General features: G+C 43.0%; 2 protein-coding genes across 2 annotated transcripts in view; both read left to right on the top strand.

The window, feature by feature from the left end:
- LOC146679639 (protein NLRC3-like) overlaps nucleotides 1-20,320 on the top strand; it is a 108,286-nt gene that overhangs the window by 5,521 nt on the left and 82,445 nt on the right. The window lies entirely within an intron of this gene.
- LOC146679641 (NACHT, LRR and PYD domains-containing protein 3-like) overlaps nucleotides 1-20,320 on the top strand; it is a gene marked incomplete at its 5' end in the record, with an annotated part of 40,934 nt that overhangs the window by 4,884 nt on the left and 15,730 nt on the right. The window contains 2 exons of the mRNA XM_085450403.1: nucleotides 11,276-11,455; nucleotides 19,295-19,471. Of these exons, the coding sequence (XP_085306529.1) occupies nucleotides 11,276-11,455; nucleotides 19,295-19,471 (357 nt within the window). The remainder of the gene's footprint in view (nucleotides 1-11,275; nucleotides 11,456-19,294; nucleotides 19,472-20,320) is intronic.

The raw sequence follows: 20,320 nt of genomic DNA, 5'->3' as shown, positions 1-20,320 counted from the left end.
AGGTGAACTTTTCTTTATCTTTGGATTGCTTAGGAGATTCTTAATTACTGTCTGAAGATTCTTTTACAGTCACATATTTTGTTTTAATGGTCAAACAGAATTATTGTTCAGTTCAATGAGCAGGTAGCTGTGAGATTCATAATAATGAGGTATATTTGTATTAAAGATGACTAAACTTGAACAGTAGCTGTGAGTTACTTTGTTTACTCATGTGTGCTGATGTTGTGAGTAATTTGAAGCTGAAGTAAACTTGTAATGAGTTTAATAGAGTTTCTGAAGTAAGTGTACTTGGAGACATTTATGTGTTTACTAAAGTCCAGGAGCATGAGGCTGTGTGTAGCATAGAGGAACCCAGACCTCAGCTCTGTCTCCTGGTTTCTGTTGCTGCTGTTACAGTTTCCCCTCATCGTTCCCTTCATCAGTCTCCTCACTGTAACAAATCAAAGTGTTACTGTATAGATTCACGTCTGAATGTTGCCATGTGCTATTAAAACTGAAAGTGATGTTTCATACACCCACGTGGTTCAGTCACACAGTAACTGATGGTAAATAATGTTTGTGTTGAGCACATCGTACAGGTCAGCTGCTCCACACAGATCTCAGGTTTACATGCTGGAACAGTTTGTGATCATGAAGGATAAACCTCACTTCCTCTTTGTTTCATACAGATGTGACATGAACAATAACACGTTCATGAAATCCTTTTAGGAACACAAACACTATTGTAGCTGGAGAATATATTTGAATGTAGGATAATGTAGGGGATTGTCAGGGACCAAGCAGTAAAGCATAAAGGACACCGGTGGTTTTAATTCAAAAAACGGGTTTTATTGACCCAAAAATATGAAAATATATTTAACAAAGCCAAAACTTAAACAGGCAGACCAATAAAAGAGGTCAACTCAACAGACTAAACTCAAGCTAATAATTAACAAAACCTCAAACAAACATATGGTAAACTGACCTGCTGAAATGACACACAGGGGGACTTAAATACTGGTTTAGCTAAACCAAATGACACACACGGGGGAAAACAAGATGGCTGCCATATAACCAACTAATACAAAACATTTAAACAAACATGAAACACCCCCCAGGCAATGAAGCATGTGGTGCAATCCAATTAGGCTGTCAGCAGTACTTCAGGTCTCCCAGCCCTTTGCCACACCTTTTGCCAGACAGGAGGAGACACCAACCCCCAGGTAACTCAAACAAAGAAAGATGTATTAATATAACAAAACAGAACTTTGACCTTGCAAGGTTAATATGTGTGCACGCCATATAAACATTGGAAGGTGTGATGGAAAAATGAATACATTTAATAAAGAAACTATATTGAACAATAAATAGAATATTTTAAAGTAGTGACTGTAAATTAAACTAAAGTGAATCAACGGGTGATGAGGTGTGGAGCTTACCATGTGTGGCATGCCATCACACACCTCCCCTCTTCAGAGCTCTCGCTGGAACAGCGAGAGAGATAGTCAGCAGTAAGGTTCTCCTTGCCTGGTACGTGGTGGACAGTGAATTGGAATGGCTGTAAGGCCAGGTACCAGCGGGTAATTCGCCCATTTGTGTCCTTCATCTGCTCAAGCCACTGTAGTGCTTTGTGATCAGTTTCCAAGGTGAAGTCTCTTCCCAGTAGATAGTAGCGGAAGGAGTCCAGGGCCCACTTGATCGCTAAGGTCTCCTTCTCTACTGTGGAATACCGAACTTCCCGTGGAAACAGTTTCCGGCTGATGTAAGCCACTGGATGGCGGCCTTCCATGGTTTCCTGAAGGAGGACAGCTCCCAGGCCCCGATCTGAAGCATCAGTCTGTAATATGAATGGTTCATCAAAGTTGGGACTGTACAAAACCGGTTGCTTACTTAGTGACTGTTGTATGTCATGAAACGCTGCCACTGCCTCCTCTGTCCACTGGATGTAATTGGGGGAACGTGATCCCGTCAGGTCTGTGAGCAGAGCTGCCCTGTTGGAGAACTGAGGGATGAAACGACGGTAGAAACCTGCCATGCCCAAAAAGGATCTCAGCTGCTTCCTTGTTTGGGGCAGGGGGGATGATTCCATGGCCTCGATTTTGCTGACTTGTGGCCTGATAACCCCCTTGCCGATGACATGGCCCAGGTATTCTGTCTCAGCAGCGGCGAAAACACACTTTGACGGATTCACCGTCAACCCAGCTGAGTGCAGGTGGTCCAGAACAGTTCGCAGGTGTTCCACATGCTCCTCCCAGGTGTTGCTGTGGATAACAATATCATCCAAGTAAGCAGCAGCAAAGTCAGAGCAGTCATGTAATACCTGATCCATCAGCCGTTGGAAAGTTGCTGGAGCTCCATGTAGTCCAAATGGCAAGACTGTAAATTGGAAAAGCCCCCATGGTGTTCTGAATGCTGTGAACTCTCTGGACCGTTGAGTGAGTGGGACCTGCCAGTAACCCTTACACAGATCTATTGTGGTCAGGTACCTTGCTTTTCCCAGACGTTCAAGTAGATCATCAATTCTTGGTGTCGGGTAGGAGTCAAACATGGATATGGAGTTCAGGTACCTGAAATCAATGCAGAACCTCATACTCTCATCCTTTTTGGGTACCAAGACCACAGGGTTGCACCATTCACTCTTAGATCTTTCAATGATCCCTAGAGATAGCATCAAATCGATTTCCTTCTTCAATGAAGGCAGCAGACGTTCTGGGATCCTGTAACTTAATCGTCTCACAGAGGCACCTTCTCGTACCACAATATCATGTTCGACAATGTCAGTTCTCCCTGGATTCTCTTGAAAGACTGCTGATTTACACATTTCTCTCACCTGCTGCTGCTTGTCCTCTGGGAGATGGCTGAGATCATAATCTAGAGAGCCAGCAGGTGGTAGATATTGCTCATCTGCTTCATCTTCTTCAGGCACTCGCCGTATGAGCATTGTATCCGCCTTGTGTTCAATACGCTCCACCCACTCCTTCAGAAGGTTTATATGCAAGACCTTGCTGGAGCGCAACTGCCCTGGGGTGGACACCTCATATGTGGTGGGTCCCAGCTTCCTCATGACTTCAAATGGCCCCTGCCACTTTGCCAACAATTTGTTGTTGTCACTGGGGAGGAGCACGAGCACCTTTTGTCCTGGCTCAAACGCACGCTGATGAGCAGATTTATCATACCAAGACTTCTGCTGCTGCTGGGCCTCCACCATATGTGATTGAGCAAGTTCACCCATTTTCTCCAACCGTTCTCTCATCTGAATGACATAAGACAAAATGTTCTTGGATCCCCCCCTCCACCTTGTCTCCCTCCCAAATCTCCTTTAACAGAGTTAGAGGGCCACGAACCTCATAACCATACAACAGCTCAAAAGGTGAAAAACCTGTGGAGGCTTGGGGGACTTCTCTATAAGCAAAGAGTAGATATGGCAGCCATTGATCCCAATCGTTATCACTGTCGTTGACAAACTTCCTGAGCATCTGTTTCAATGTCTGGTTAAACAGTTCTGTCAGCCCATCAGTTTGAGGGTGGTATGGTGAAGTTCTCAGACTCCGGATGCCCAACAACTGATAAACTTGCTTTAACAGAGTAGACGTGAAGTTAGTGCCTTGATCAGTTAGTATTTCTCGTGGAAACCCAACTCTTGCAAAGAACTGCACTAAACAAAATGCAATGGGCTTGGCCTTTATAGATTTTAAAGGGAACACCTCAGGATATTTTGTGGCATAATCTGTTACAACAAGCATGTAACGATTTCCTGCTTTGCTCCTCTCAACAGGCCCTACAATATCCATTCCAAGACGCTCAAAAGGAGTGCCGATGACAGGGAGAGGTTGGAGTGGAGCTCTATGGGGGATTTTAGCAGATGTTATCTGACACTGTGGGCAACTTTTACAAAACTGAGCCACATCTTTGCTAAGACCAGGCCAGTAGAAATGATGTTTGATGCGAGCTGTGGTCTTGTGTTTACCAAGGTGGCCAGCCCACGGAATAGAATGCCCTAAGGTGAGAATGGCGTTTCTAACCTTCTGGGGAACCACCAGCTGCAGCACCGACCCCTGCTGACGATAGAGAATGTCATTTTGCAAGATGTACTCACTGTTAACCTGCTCCACTCCAGGTTCCTTTTCTTTGGCCTTCCGGAAAAGAGATATTAAAGATTGATCAGATTTTTGGAGTTCAGCAATTTCAGTTGGAATATTAAACCCTAGGGGTGACGGTGTTGGCTCAGCGTCTGTTAGTGTATCCACAGGTGAAAATTTGAATTTCTCCTGCCTTCTTTGTCTGCGGGTCTTCCGTGGCTTCACCACAGTTGTCTCAAACTCCTCATTAAAAAAAAGGCAGGGCACTCAGGGTCTCAGAGTGGGTACTGACTTGCTTAGCCTGAGCTCTGGTAACAGCTACATTGCACTCCTCAGTCTGCTCAGACTCCAACAAATCAAAAAGCACAGGAAGGTCACGCCCTAACACGGCAGAGTAAGGCAAACTGTTCACAACACCCACATTCAGCAGATACATCTGGTCCTGAACTTTAATGTAGATGTCAGCTGTCGGATATCTTTTCTCATCTCCATGGACACAACAGATTGAAATTGTATCACTGGTGCGAACAATATTAGGTGGGGCAAAATCTGAGTGAATAAGAGACCGAGAACTGCCAGAGTCAAGAAGGGCATTGAGTAGAACCCCATTCACTTCAATCTGGCTCATTTTGATGGATTTGTCACTCTCCTGCTCAGGATCAGCATTAGAACGAGGAGCAAAACACATTTGCACCATTTTAGCAGAATTTCTTGGGCACATAGGTTTTGTATGGCCCTCTAATCCACAAAGATAACAAATGAGCTTCTTACCAGAGGCCTTTGGTGGTCTAGTGGTAGACTGAGAGCTCTTACTGGTGCTTGTATTTGGTGAATCCAGATGGTTTTGCTGAGGTATCTTCCGGGTGTCCCTCGATACCTTCCATGCATTATGGCTCCATGCTTGCCCCTTCTTTCTGGCAGCAACAAAAACATCAGCTAACCGAGCCGCTTCCATTGCTGAACCAGGGTTGTGTTCTCTGATCCAAACCTGAAGCTCAGGAGATAACATTCTGAGAAACTGCTCCAAGATTATAGTTTCACCAATGTCATGAATAGTTTTACCCTTTGGCTGGATCCATTTCCCATAAAGCTCCTTCAGTCTCGCATATAGCTCACGAGGGCTTTCATCTGGTTGAACGTCCAGGGATCTGAATCTTTGCCTATATGTTTCAGGGTTAATGTCATATTTTGACAGAATAGCTGATTTCACTTTATCATAGTCTAATGAATCATCAATGTCCATGTGAACATAGGCACCTCTAGCTTTACCAGTAAGCAAGGGTATCAAATGAAAAACCCAATCTGACTTCTGCCATCGATAAGCTGTAGCCATACGTTCAAATGTGATCAGGAAATGTTCAATATCATCAGCTTCAGTTAATCTTTCCAATCTGCCCTCTATTTGTAGGGGAAACTGAAATGCTGGTGAAATGGCTGGATTGGAATTAGTCATAACTGGTTCAGCCTGGGCCTGCTGAACAGAGGAAGAAGGATGAATATCAAACTCTAATGATTCAGAGCGAGCTTCTGCAGAATCTGATGGTGATGTTCTGACTTGGATTTCTGACTGCAAAAGTCTAAACTGATGTTGAAAGGCTTTAAATCGCTGTTCTTGTCGTGCATTTAACTCACTCTGTTTTGCATCCCGGATGTCCTGTTGTTCCATGTGAGCATGTAGCATATTGACTAGATCAGACAAAGTAGGCTCCTTTTCAACTCTCTCCACAACTTCAGTGACTCCTGAGGCTCCATTTTCCTCCTCTTCACAGGTTTGCTGAGCAGATCCCTTTTTCTTTTCATTCTTGCCACCACGATGCATTCTTCCTCCTCATGGGGAAAAACAGAAGAAAGAAAAAAAGAAAAAGAAAAAAGACCTGTGTCCAATACTGGATGATCCCACTGCTGCCACCAATTGTCAGGGACCAAGCAGTAAAGCATAAAGTAGTGATGTGTCCTGTGTGTCGAAGCTTCGAATCGCGCGTCGGGTAATCGCGGGGGCGTTTTTCTGAAGCGCGTATCGAGGCTTGCGTTGATTACGTATGCAGTGACGTTCGAGGCCTCGCGGGCAGTCCGTATCACGTGACTGATTCGGGAACTGGTTCACCGGTTCGCGCCAGATTCGAAATAAAATGGGCAGCAAAACACAGCTGATTCCCTCATCACATCGTGTTGTGGAATTGGATTACGTACATAGCTACTGGAGTACTGGACACAAATTTCTTTATCCAAACTTGTATAAACTTGCTGTGGTTTTTCTTGCAACCCCTGCTTCATCTGTGCCCTGTGAGAGGATATTTTCAAAAGCAGGAGAAATCCTCTCAAAAAAGAGGAACCGTCTTAAGCCCAGCACTGTGGGAAAGCTGCTATTTTTGAATAAAAACAAATGAAAACTTTTCCCTAGTGTCATGAGCACTGTTATACAAGCACATTCACATCACAACTCCCTCCCTTTTTGTTTCCATGTACATTCCTGTGTTAAGCTGCCAATTTATTATACACAAATATTAATTAAATTAATATAATATAAAATTAGTATAATATTAAATATAACTAATATTTAGAGTTCAGTTATTGGTGTCATGAACAATAGTAATTCCTTTATTCATTCAACTTGAAGTGCCACACACTAGTTTGTGTCATTATTGAGATGTACATAAGAATGATTACGCAGTTACACAATCATCCCAAAAACTGTGTACTGATAGTTTCCACTTTCTCTTTTGTATCAGACATACTGAGACAATATTCGGGATAAATAACCATGAAAAACAATTTATTTATTCGGTTTAGCGGTTTACACATCACATCATTATAATCATTGAGCCCGTTTCACTTGAATTGTCCACTTGATGGCGCAGTAGAGCAAATGAATCATCACAATGCTTCGAACCATGAGTCGACCAGTTGGATGGGAAGCTTCAGTTCATCATGAGGCTTCATCTCACCATCACTAGCATAAAGGACACCGGTGGTTTTAATTCAAAAAACGGGTTTTATTGACCCAAAAATATGAAAATATATTTAACAAAGCCAAAACTTAAACAGGCAGACCAATAAAAGAGGTCAACTCAACAGACTAAACTCAAGCTAATAATTAACAAAACCTCAAACAAACATATGGTAAACTGACCTGCTGAAATGACACACAGGGGGACTTAAATACTGGTTTAGCTAAACCAAATGACACACACGGGGGAAAACAAGATGGCTGCCATATAACCAACTAATACAAAACATTTAAACAAACATGAAACACCCCCCAGGCAATGAAGCATGTGGTGCAATCCAATTAGGCTGTCAGCAGTACTTCAGGTCTCCCAGCCCTTTGCCACACCTTTTGCCAGACAGGAGGAGACACCAACCCCCAGGTAACTCAAACAAAGAAAGATGTATTAATATAACAAAACAGAACTTTGACCTTGCAAGGTTAATATGTGTGCACGCCATATAAACATTGGAAGGTGTGATGGAAAAATGAATACATTTAATAAAGAAACTATATTGAACAATAAATAGAATATTTTAAAGTAGTGACTGTAAATTAAACTAAAGTGAATCAACGGGTGATGAGGTGTGGAGCTTACCATGTGTGGCATGCCATCACAGGGATCATAAACGACAGTAAGAACTAACCACCACCTCACCATTTGGGTTGGTAGCTGCATGTTGACGGACAAAGTGTGGACTTTATCCAAGTTTTTAAGTTGTGTTGATCGGCCAAGTAAAACCAGAGTTATGATAAAATATCTGCAATGTTTGGTTTTCTTCCTGAATACTATCGTTTTTTATAACAACGATAGTATTCAGTATTTATTGCAACAAACTTTGTTGTTTGCAAAACTCAGTTACTTTTTTGAAGAAGTAACTATATAATTAATTGCCCAACATTGGTCATTATATCCTGTATTTTGCAGACAGAGTTACAGACTCTCTCCCAGACCACAGACTCATAATACAAGTCAGAGCTTTATAAAAATAGAAAAAATAAAGTTGTGTTTTAAAAATTGGAGTTCAAGTTATTTTTACTTCCAATAGTGTTAACATGCTACAGGTCATCAACAAGGTTGTTTTTAATTTTCATTGTAAGTGGGCTAAAGCAGTTAATTAAAAGTAGTCTAACATAAATGTAAATGCTGTAATTTGATTACTTTAATAAACCATGTAACTTGGATGGATAAGATGCTGGCGTGACCACAGTGCACACGTCTGCTGTTGCTCACAGTGGTCCAAGGGACGCTCAGGGAGTTTGTGTGTTCGCTCAGACACATGAAACATTAGAGGGAACATTGGCGGTGACTGGCAGGGAAAAGGGGAATGATAAGACTTACTGTAAATATAATTATGTATGTATGTATTGAAAAAGGAACAACTAAAATGTTCCAGCTGAAAAAATGAAATCAGTTTCAGTTTATGAGCTCTGTTTGTTTTCTTTACAATTCCAACCTTTTATTTTGAAATGAGCTGCTCGTTCCTGTTTAGAGTTGATGAGCTGATGTGGGTGAGAGGACTCAGGCAGCCTGACAGAGTTGATGTCCAGGTCTTCCCTGCTTGTCCTGATACACATAAACATGAGTATCCTTGCAGGTCAGATCTTATCAGTCACACCTGTTAGTGCAGTTCTCCTCTAGATTGTACTGCTTGTTAAACTAGGATGATTTTAGGAGCCTGGACCGCAGATCTAAGGGAAGATATGACTTGGAAAGACTAAACCAACCTATTAGAGGTGTTCGCACTAACATAGATAAATACTCAGATTTACACCTTTAGTGTCTCACAAAGGGTTGAAAAGTGAATGTGCACAGAGAGGTTGGTGGTGAGACGGGCACTTCCAGCACTGTAGATGTGATCCAGCTCAGTGTTCATGGAAATAATCCGGAGAGCAGGATTCCTTGATGAATGTCACATCTTCTTAAAGTTATAATCCACAGGGAAAACTGTGAAACTGTCGATCTGATATCTCCTCAACCAATCAGGTGTTTACATGCCCTTCACTGATCTTCAGCCCCACCTTATTATCAGTTTCTCTCTCTTTTACATCTGAATTATCTTCACTTCACATTTCAGTCAGTTCAGATTTCATTAGCACGTTCACTTTAGCATAATCCATTTTAATCCAAACACCTTTCTCTTTAAACTCTGTTTGTCAGTCACAGTATATCCAGTACAATCCTCTTTTTCACTGCGTCACACACATTCAGAGATCAGAGTGTCCTGTGTGTGCTCTCATTCACTCACACTCACTCTCATATGGCTGAAGTCTGTTTGTACACAGGCTGTCAGCTGGCCTGAGTTCGGCCTGTCTCTAAAATCATTATTTTATTACTTTTATTCTGATTCATCAAAGCCAAACTCAAACATATTTATATTTACTGATTATGTTCTCATCAGTAATTAACAGTCAGTACATTCAGATATGAATCATAATTCAGTGTTTAACATATTATCACAGATGGACTGCACAGGAGATCTCCTTTATGAAGAAACTGTGAAAGTTTGTCCAACAGTGGGAAACATTTCAGAGAACAGCTCAGAGAATATCTGTGAAGCAGAAACTAAACATAATAATAGAAGAAAAGCCAAATAATGATCCAAATCCTGCTCTGAGACTATCAGACAGTAAAGGCTTCCAAAGACTGCTCACCTCTCAGACTTACTTAAAGATGCTGGTGCTGTCCACAGATCAGCTGACCTGCTGGGTCTCCATGATCAGCTTTGTTTCTTGGAGATAAAGGCTGAAGCCTTTAGAGCTTCAGTTCTCCAGAGCAGCAGGATGTCTGAGGTCCGCAGAAACACAAAAACACAGCAGCTAAAAATAGTTGTTCAAAGAAAACGAGGTGGGAGCTGCTGATTCCTGAGCTTTGATACTGGATTAGCTTCAGTAGTTATTCCAATCACTGCTGTAGGAGCTACATTTAGTCACAGCTGACTGTCTTCTTTGAACAATCACAATGACTACTGTTCTAAAAAACAAGCACACAAAGAACCAATGAGAGTGTAGAACATGATAAAGAGCTCCTGTGATGGTGGCAAAGAACTGAGCAGCAGACGGCCGTCTACATGTTGTAGTGGTTTACAGTCACCAGGGGGCGCCGTCACGGCCACGCAGTCAGTGGGCTGCTCTGCTTGTGCTGTTGTTGGTGAAGCTGAAGTGAAAGCGAATGTTAAAACAATGAAAAGTGTCCACTGCAGCCTCCATCTGAGCTTGTCATGTTCTTCTTCTTTGATCCTTCGTGTTTGTGCTGAACACTGCTGTCGCTCTCTTCCCTGTTCCCGCCCACTTTCTAACCAATCAGCATTGGAGCGTGCACAGCGTCGTCCACACTGAGCTTTGTTGTGAGCGCATGGACTCGTCTGCAGAACATTTGTATGGGCTCAAAATGTGGTCATAAATATTCTGTACTTGTAAATCAGGATTTGTATGTGTAAAAAGAATTTGTGTGTGCGTGAAAAAGATTTGTATGTGTAAAAAGAATTTGTGTGTGCGTGAAAAAAAGATTTGTGTGTGTCTAAAAAAAGATTTGTGTGTGGACTTAGCCAAAAAAAATCCCTGCAAGTTACAAGTACGAATTTTGACCCTATTTTTCTTCCTTTCATCTGATTGGTCAATGTCATGTCAATCACAAATGTAACTATCCAATCAGAGAACAGATGGGTTTGGCTGTCGGAGGGGCACTTTTTTGACCTGACGTTCCCGTCACAAGTGTCTTCTAAGTGAAGCTACCAGGTTCAGGTCCAGCTCTGTTTATCTGGAGCTGCAGTAAATGATCCGTCCTCACAAAGCAACACAGACACCAGATATGCAAACACAGCATCATACAACACAACCAAGAGATCCAAAGAATTATCTCTGCATTTCTGTGGCTGATGCTGCTGGAACGAAGCTGTTTGAAACCTTGTTGTTCTGCACTTTGGGACCTGAAGAGGAACCTGAACCTCTGTGCAGAGGGTTCAACTCTGAGGATTCCTGTTCAGTTTTTTTTATTTCACACGGCAAAACTTGACAACTTTATGATAAATGTACGACTTCAATGTGAAAAATTCATTTTTTTCTCTTGTTTGTTTGAAGCTGCTTCCTGTTGGCTTCAGCTGTTTGGAGTTTCCATTTTCTAAACTTCTACATTCTGAACCTTCTTCAGCTCTGAACAGATGATGAAACACTGAATGATTTCAAGCTCACACTTTGTCTAATAAACTTACATCTTTCTTTCTTTATACAGATTGGAGAGCTGTGGTTTGTCAAAGATCAGCTGTGATTATCTGGCAGCAGCGCTGAAGTCCAACCCCTCCCATCTGAGAGTGCTGGACCTGAGTGGAACCTACAACAACCTGCAGGATTCAGGAGTGAAGCAGCTGTGTGTTCTTCTGGAGAATCCACGATGTCGATTTGAAACTCTGAGGTTAGTCACATGTTTTAGTTGTGCTGAGATGAATATGATGTGAAAGTTGTGCTGACACTGTGGATCAGTAGGCCCACACACCTCTATACAGGAAGTCTGGTTCTACTCTTTGTAGAACTTCTGATCCCTGATCCTCTGAGTCTGACTCAGTAGATAATGCAGAGTTCTGAGCTGATGTGGGTAAGAGGACTCAGGCAGCCTGACAGAGTTGATGTCCAGGGCCCTGTTTCAGGAAGCCGGTTTAGAAAACTCAGAGTGAAAAACGATACGCAGGGTTGAGTAACCCCGAACTGTCCAACTCGGAATATTCGGTTTCAGAAAGGCTGATAACAATTAGTTCAGTCAACGCGGAGTTGCTTTAACCCCAAGTGAAGCGCGCGGACGAGGATACATAAAGCCCTGATAAGCGGAGCACAGATTAAGCGAGTCACCATGGAGACGGAGGGAAAGAAGGCGCGGTCAATGTATTTCACAGCGCTTGAGGCCGAAATTCTGATGGCAGCATATGCCGATAACATGCAAATTCCGCGGAAAAAAGTAACACAGCCGCAGCTGCAAAAGAAAGGGAGCATGCATGGCAAAACATAGCCGACAGAGTCAATGCGTGAGTGTTAATATAAACATTGATCGAGGGATTTCCACCCATTTAACACGTTATTTTATTATATTTTATTTTATTTTTTATTTCATACATTTTATTTTGTGATGTGATGTGAGCGCAGGTGCAACCCAACAGGCCCCAAACATTCCTGGCAGCAAGTAAAAATGAAATATAAAAATATAGTCCAAACAGGTAAGGTGTAATTGTATTATGAGCCATAGTGCTTGGTCTGTTTGTCCCATGTAAATCAATTGCAGTTAGAGGCTACATTAACTTTCTTTCTGTAAGCACTTATTGAAATTATCTGAGCACATTACAAGTACATATTTGCTTACTCTGTATGCTCAAATGTGGCCCGTTATAGCCAACAGAAAAAAAGCGGAGGCCCGAAAAACAGGTGGGGGTCCTCCACCACCACCACTCACAGAGGCTGAGCAGTTGGCCCTCAGCCAAAACAGTGGGCGCCCTGTGGCCGAAGGCATCTCTGCGGGGACATCCTCTGAGTCAATAACCCCGCAAGACACAAGTGCCTACATAAGGGGTAAATTCAAAATAATACATGATGTGCATACATCCTTTCTCCACAGTCACCTTTGCAGTGCTACTCATTCATTTGATAAACTCTTTACCATAATGGATTATTTTGTAGTGAAGTTATTTTCCTACTGATTTTGCCTTCCCTCAGTCTTGGTTGTCTTTGAGAGCATAATGACAATGAAGTGTAAGGTGATTGGTATGTTTGTTAATTGCCATTTGGTCCCTTGTAAGTTATAAGTGTACTGATGATGATGGTGTACTGCATCTGGTGCAGCCTCCTGTTGAGCCAGACCAACATGCAGTTGTGAGTAATACTCCACAGATTATATGAGTTTACAGTAGAACAGTAATGTTGTTTATTTCTTTACTACAGGAAAATAATGAAGAAACATTGACAGCTGTTACAGAGGAGGAAGCAACAGAGACACTTTATGAGGTTTACATCTTTTAATACTTTGTGTACAGGAAATACAGGCGACCAATAAAGCCAGTTGAACAAAAAATCTGTTTATTCTTCTTTCAACATGTTGAGGTGATGGGTCAAAAGAAATGATTGTGACATATGGTGTCTCTGACTGCGCTTCCATCTTGTATGTCCGTGGGAGGGTCAGGATGTTCATGGTTTGGATCACTGCTGATGTTTGGTTCAGAAGGATAGTGTTCTCCTCTAATTGTGGCAATGTTGTGAAGAATCACACATGCCACAATAATGTCACATGCCCTTTCTGGGGTGACCCTGAGTCTTTGCAGGCACTGGAACCGGGCCTTAAGCATTCCGATAGTCATTTCAATTCTGGCTCTTGTCCTGCAATTAGCCAGATTATATCGCTGCTGTGGGCCCGGTTCAGGGTCAGGGTAAGGGGTAAGCAAATAGGGTAAACATGGATACCCCCTATCACCAAGCAAGTAGCCAGTGAACTCTCCTAAGACAGAAGGATACACTTCAGTTCAAATGTCCCTGAAGCAATTGGTCTTTATATATTTTAAAGTATTCTCAACTCACCATGTCCAAATTTTGTGCTCAGTGTACATTCACGGAATATTTGTGAGTCATGGACAGAGCCTGGCCACTTGGCTTCCACATTTGTGATAATGTTGGCAGCATCACATATGATCTGCACAGTGCAGAGAACACAAATTAGCATCCATTACTATAATGAAATAATTTGTTAGTCTGAAATGCTACAGGGAACTATGTACCTGTACATTAATGCTGTGGAAAGACTTCCTGTTCACATAGTCTCCTTCATTTACTGGAGGAGCAATGATTGGAATGTGAGTGCCATCTGTACAGCCAATCACGCCTGGGAACCCTGAAAATAAATGTACAATTTAAGTAGTAGTTCAAGTATCACCACATCATGAATTAAGTTTTGGTCATCCTGATACCTGCAATTTTGTGGCATCCCTCTTTGATAAATCTTGTGGGTCTATGACCGGGGAACACCACAAACGAGTACAGGAGACGTTTCAGTGCAACTGTAACATTCCTGACTGCCCGACAGACGGTAGCCTTGGAAACGTGCTCAGCGTCACCAATATTATACAGAAAGCTCCCGTTTGCAAAAAACCGAAGTGCAATACAAATAATATGTAATGAACTGAGAGCATGTCCGCGATGTGTCACATGCGTAATATATGGCCTGAGGATGTTATCCAAATAACTTATAGATTGTGCTGAAAAATGGTAACGTTCACACAGAAAATCATCAGGAAATGATAAAATGTCCAAACGCGCTCTGATCACTCTCTCCCGGCGGTGAGCTCTGCGGAGAATTTGGGCTTCAAGATCTACTGGCTCTTCAAGGAAGTGGCACGCCATGTCCGACACTTCCTACTGTCAGGTTTCCGACAAAGGGGCGGAGACAGTCAGGGTTAGTTGTAGTAAACCTGCTAGGGGGCAGGTTAGCTTCACGGAGTGTGTCGTCATAGTGACTCACTCAGGCTTCATCTGAATTCGCTTTGTGAAACCGAAAACCCAGAGTTTTCGTTAACTCAGGGTATACTTACTCAGTTTTTCCACTAAACCGGCTTCCTGAAACAGGGCCCAGGTCTTCCCTGCTTGTCCTGATTCATAAACATGAGTATCCTTGCAGGTCAGATCTCATCAGTCACACCTGTTAGTGCAGTTCTCCTCTAGATTGTAGTGCTTGTTAAACTAGGATGATTTTAGGAGCCTGGACCGCAGATCTAAGGGAAGATATGACTTGGAAAGACTAAACCAACCTATTAGAGGTGTTCGCACTAACACAGATTAATCCTCAGATCTACACCTTTAGTGTCTCACAAAGGGTTGAAAAGTGAATGTGCACAGAGAGGTTGGTGGTGAGACGGGCACTTCCAGCACTGTAGATGTGATCCAGCTCAGTGTTCGTGGAAATAATCTGGAGAGCAGGATTCCTTGATGAATGTCACATCTTCTTAAAGTTATAATCCACAGGGAAAACTGTGAAACCGTCGATCTGATATCTAGTCAACCAATCAGGTGTTTACATGCCCTTCAGGGCTTTCAGAGGGGGCAACAAAGAGGAGGTGAGGAAGACCCAGGTGTTACTAAAGGACAAGATCAGAGAGGCTAAGGACAATTACAGGAGGAAGCTGGAGTGGAAACTCCAGCAGAACAGCATGAGAGAGGTGTGGAGGGGCATGAAGACCATCACTGGATTCAGGCCAACCAACAGCAGGGGAGCTGAGGGAGGTGAGAATAGAGCCGACAAGTTGAATCTGTTTTTCAATAGATTCAACACCACAGTGTCTGCTCCCACCCCCACAACCTCACCTGCAGTCAGCCTGGAATCCAGAGCCACACCACTGTGCCAGCCTCTCTCTTCACATGTTGCCTCCTGTGAGATTCCTGACACCCCTCCCCCACCCATCACCTTCACTCAATACCAGGTTGAGATGCAAATGAGGAGACTTCACTCAGGCAAGTCTGCTGGACCAGACGGAGTGAGTCCCCTTGTCCTCAAGACTTGTGCCCCCCAGCTGTGTGGAGTCTTTCATAAACTGTTTATGCTGAGTCTGAGTCTGCAGAGGGTCCCGGTGATGTGGAAGACATCATGCCTCGTCCCTGTACCAAAGACGCCACGTCCCAGTGGCCCCCAGGATTACAGGCCCGTGGCATTGACCTCCCACATCATGAAGACCCTGGAAAGGCTCATCCTGGACCAGCTGCGACCCATAGTAAGACCACATCTGGATCCCCTTCAGTTCGCTTATCAGCCTCGTCTCGGAACTGAGGACGCCATCATCTACCTGCTCAATCGTGTCTACACCCATCTGGACCAGCCGGCGAGCACTGTGAGGGTCATGTTTTTTGACTTTTCCAGTGCTTTCAACACCATCAGGCCGACCCTCCTGGGTGATAAGTTAGCAGCGATGCAGGTGGATGCTTCTCTGGTGTCCTGGATTGTTGATTACCTGACAGGAAGACCACAATATGTACGTCTCCCACAGTGTGTGTCTGACAAGGTGATTAGCAACACAGGGGCACCACAGGGGACTGTCCTCTCCCCCTTCCTCTTCACCCTCTACACCACAGACTTCAGCCACTGCACAGAGACCTGCCATCTTCAGAAGTTTTCTGATGACTCTGCGGTGGTTGGATGCATCAGCAGGGATGATGAGACAGAGTACCGGGCTGTGGTCGACTCCTTTGTCACGTGGTGTGAGCAGAATCATCTGCAGCTCAACGTGGCAAAGACCAAGGAACTGATCGTGGACTTCAGGAAGACCAGGAAACACTTGACCCCTGTTTCAATCCAGGGGGTCAGTGTTGACATTGTGGAGGACTATAAATACCTTGGAGTACACATTGACAATAAACTGGACTGGGCTAAAAACACCACAGCACTTTACAGGAAGGGCCAGAGTCGTCTCTATTTCTTGAGGCGACTGAGGTCCTTCAACATCTGCCAGAAAATGCTGAGGATTTTCTATGAGTCTGTGGTGGCCAGTGCGATCCTCTATGCTGTTGCATGCTGGGGGAGCAGCCTGAGGGTCGCAGATGCCAACAGACTTAATAAACTAATCCGTAAGGCCAGCAATGTTGTTGGGACGGAGCTGGACTCCCTCAAGGTGGTGTCGGAGAGGCGGATGCTGTCCAAGATAAAGACAATGTTGGATAACACCTCCCACCCACTCCATGACATGCTGGTCAGTCACAGGAGCTCGTTCAGTGAGAGACTGAGATTACCAAAAAGCACCACTGAACGACACAGGAAATCATTCCTGCCTGTGGCTCCCTGTACAACGCATCCACTTAACACACTGTTTGCTACTACAACTACACATGTTTCTTTTCCAAATATTTATTTATGAGTGACTTATGTATGTATGTATGTATATATATGTATATATTGTACTATTCTTAGTTAGTGTATTGTCTGTCTTGTCTTAATGTTGGTTTAAAATGGAGCACTGTAACAAAAAATAATTTCCCCCAGGGATCAATAAAGTATTCTGATTCTGATTCACTGATCTCCAGCCCCACCTTATTATCAGTTTCTCTCTCTTTTACATCTGAATTATCTTCACTTCACATTTCAGTCAGTTCAGATTTCATTAGCACGTTCACTTTAGCATAATCCATTTTAATCCAAACACCTTTCTCTTTAAACTCTGTTTGTCAGTCACAGTATATCCAGTACAATCCTCTTTTTCACTGCGTCACACACATTCAGAGATCAGAGTGTCCTGTGTGTGCTCTCATTCACTCACACTCACTCTCATATGGCTGAAGTCTGTTTGTACACAGGCTGTCAGCTGGCCTGAGTTCGGCCTGTCTCTAAAATCATTATTTTATTACTTTTATTCTGATTCATCAAAGCCAAACTCAAACATATTTATATTTACTGATTATGTTCTCATCAGTAATTAACAGTCAGTACATTCAGATATGAATCATAATTCAGTGTTTAACATATTATCACAGATGGACTGCACAGGAGATCTCCTTTATGAAGAAACTGTGAAAGTTTGTCCAACAGTGGGAAACATTTCAGAGAACATCTCAGAGAATATCTGTGAAGCAGAAACTAAACATAATAATAGAAGAAAAGCCAAATAATGATCCAAATCCTGCTCTGAGACTATCAGACAGTAAAGGCTTCCAAAGACTGCTCACCTCTCAGACTTACTTAAAGATGCTGGTGCTGTCCACAGATCAGCTGACCTGCTGGGTCTCCATGATCAGCTTTGTTTCTTGGAGATAAAGGCTGAAGCCTTTAGAGCTTCAGTTCTCCAGAGCAGCAGGATGTCTGAGGTCCGCAGAAACACAAAAACACAGCAGCTAAAAATAGTTGTTCAAAGAAAACGAGGTGGGAGCTGCTGATTCCTGAGCTTTGATACTGGATTAGCTTCAGTAGTTATTCCAATCACTGCTGTAGGAGCTACATTTAGTCACAGCTGACTGTCTTCTTTGAACAATCACAATGACTACTGTTCTAAAAAACAAGCACACAAAGAACCAATGAGAGTGTAGAACATGATAAAGAGCTCCTGTGATGGTGGCAAAGAAATGAGCAGCAGACGGCCGTCTACATGTTGTAGTGGTTTACAGTCACCAGGGGGCGCCGTCACGGCCACGCAGTCAGTGGGCTGCTCTGCTTGTGCTGTTGTTGGTGAAGCTGAAGTGAAAGCGAATGTTAAAACAATGAAAAGTGTCCACTGCAGCCTCCATCTGAGCTTGTCATGTTCTTCTTCTTTGATCCTTCGTGTTTGTGCTGAACACTGCTGTCGCTCTCTTCCCTGTTCCCGCCCACTTTCTAACCAATCAGCATTGGAGCGTGCACAGCGTCGTCCACACTGAGCTTTGTTGTGAGCGCATGGACTCGTCTGCAGAACATTTGTATGGGCTCAAAATGTGGTCATAAATATTTTGTACTTGTAAATCAGGATTTGTATGTGTAAAAAGAATTTGTGTGTGCGTGAAAAAGATTTGTATGTGTAAAAAGAATTTGTGTGTGCGTGAAAAAAAGATTTGTGTGTGTCTAAAAAAAGCTTTGTGTGTGGACTTAGCCAAAAAAAATCCCTGCAAGTTACAAGTACGAATTTTGACCCTATTTTTCTTCCTTTCATCTGATTGGTCAATGTCATGTCAATCACAAATGTAACTATCCAATCAGAGAACAGATGGGTTTGGCTGTCGGAGGGGCACTTTTTTGACCTGACGTTCCCGTCACAAGTGTCTTCTAAGTGAAGCTACCAGGTTCAGGTCCAGCTCTGTTTATCTGGAGCTGCAGTAAATGATCCGTCCTCACAAAGCAACACAGACACCAGATATGCAAACACAGCATCATACAACACAACCAAGAGATCCAAAGAATTATCTCTGCATTTCTGTGGCTGATGCTGCTGGAACGAAGCTGTTTGAAACCTTGTTGTTCTGCACTTTGGGACCTGAAGAGGAACCTGAACCTCTGTGCAGAGGGTTCAACTCTGAGGATTCCTGTTCAGTTTTTTTTATTTCACACGGCAAAACTTGACAACTTTATGATAAATGTACGACTTCAATGTGAAAAATTCATTTTTTTCCCTTGTTTGTTTGAAGCTGCTTCCTGTTGGCTTCAGCTGTTTGGAGTTTCCATTTTCTAAACTTCTACATTCTGAACCTTCTTCAGCTCTGAACAGATGATGAAACACTGAATGATTTCAAGCTCACACTTTGTCTAATAAACTTACATCTTTCTTTCTTTATACAGATTGGAGAGCTGTGGTTTGTCAAAGATCAGCTGTGATTATCTGGCAGCAGCGCTGAAGTCCAACCCCTCCCATCTGAGAGAGCTGGACCTGAGTAACAATAACAACCTGCAGGATCCAGGAGTGAAGCATCTGTGTGGTTTCCTGGAGAGTCCAGGATGTGGACTTGAAACTCTGAGGTCAGTCAGCACGTTTTAGTTGTGCTGAGATGAATATGATGTGAAAGTTGTGCTAACACTAAACTGCAGACATCAGGCTGATATTATACTGATCCACACTGAGGATCTTCATGGTAAAGTCTGTTTTCTTCTTCTCTGGTTTAGTCCATTGACTGCAGCAGAACAATGTTTGCATTTCAAACAGTGATACTCAACATATTGCCCGCGGCCCACACCTTTCCTGATTCAGAGAGAGGGGACCCTGATTAACTGTGTAGCTTCTTCCTCACAGTCCTAAGTATCAGACACAACAATGAATAATCCACAGCTGACTGTCTTTAGCAGGTCAAGGGTCACGGCACACAGCAGACAGTGGGAAATATTATAATTCTGATCATTTATCAGCACATATCCATATGTATAAAAACAAAGTTGACACTGTGAGACTTGATCAGAGGTGTGATCATCACAGCAGAGGCCTTTGTGTCAAAGTCACTGAGGATCAAACAGAAACACATGAAGCAGATTTTCCTGTTCTGGCTTTTTATAGCAGATAACCTTCAAAATATTCTGCAGTCGATCAAAAACTGAAGCAAACCATGAATCAACATGTGAACATGACCTGATGCTGCTGAAGTGAAGCAAAGTTACAGAGGTTTGATTACAGACACAGCTGAGAGTTTGTAATCTGTCATCATTTTAAAAGGTTTAAATTTCTTCAGTATTGAACAGCAGAAATGAGGCTTTGTTTTCGGAGGCCGACAGCAGTGAACACAACAGCAGACTGGTGCGTAATAAGCAGTGAATAATGCAGGAAACAGATTTTTGAAGGTAAACTGTTCTTGAAGTACACTGAGAGAGAGAGAGCTG

This window comes from Copadichromis virginalis, unplaced genomic scaffold, assembly GCF_057382275.1.
Source record: "Copadichromis virginalis isolate Kocher_CV1m ecotype Utaka unplaced genomic scaffold, C_Virginalis_male_GT1.1 unmapped_scaffold_1, whole genome shotgun sequence".
Classification (NCBI taxonomy): Eukaryota; Metazoa; Chordata; class Actinopteri; order Cichliformes; family Cichlidae; genus Copadichromis; species Copadichromis virginalis.
The sequence above is the reverse complement of the archived record's forward strand: the minus strand, read 5'-3'. Positions and strand labels throughout refer to the sequence as shown.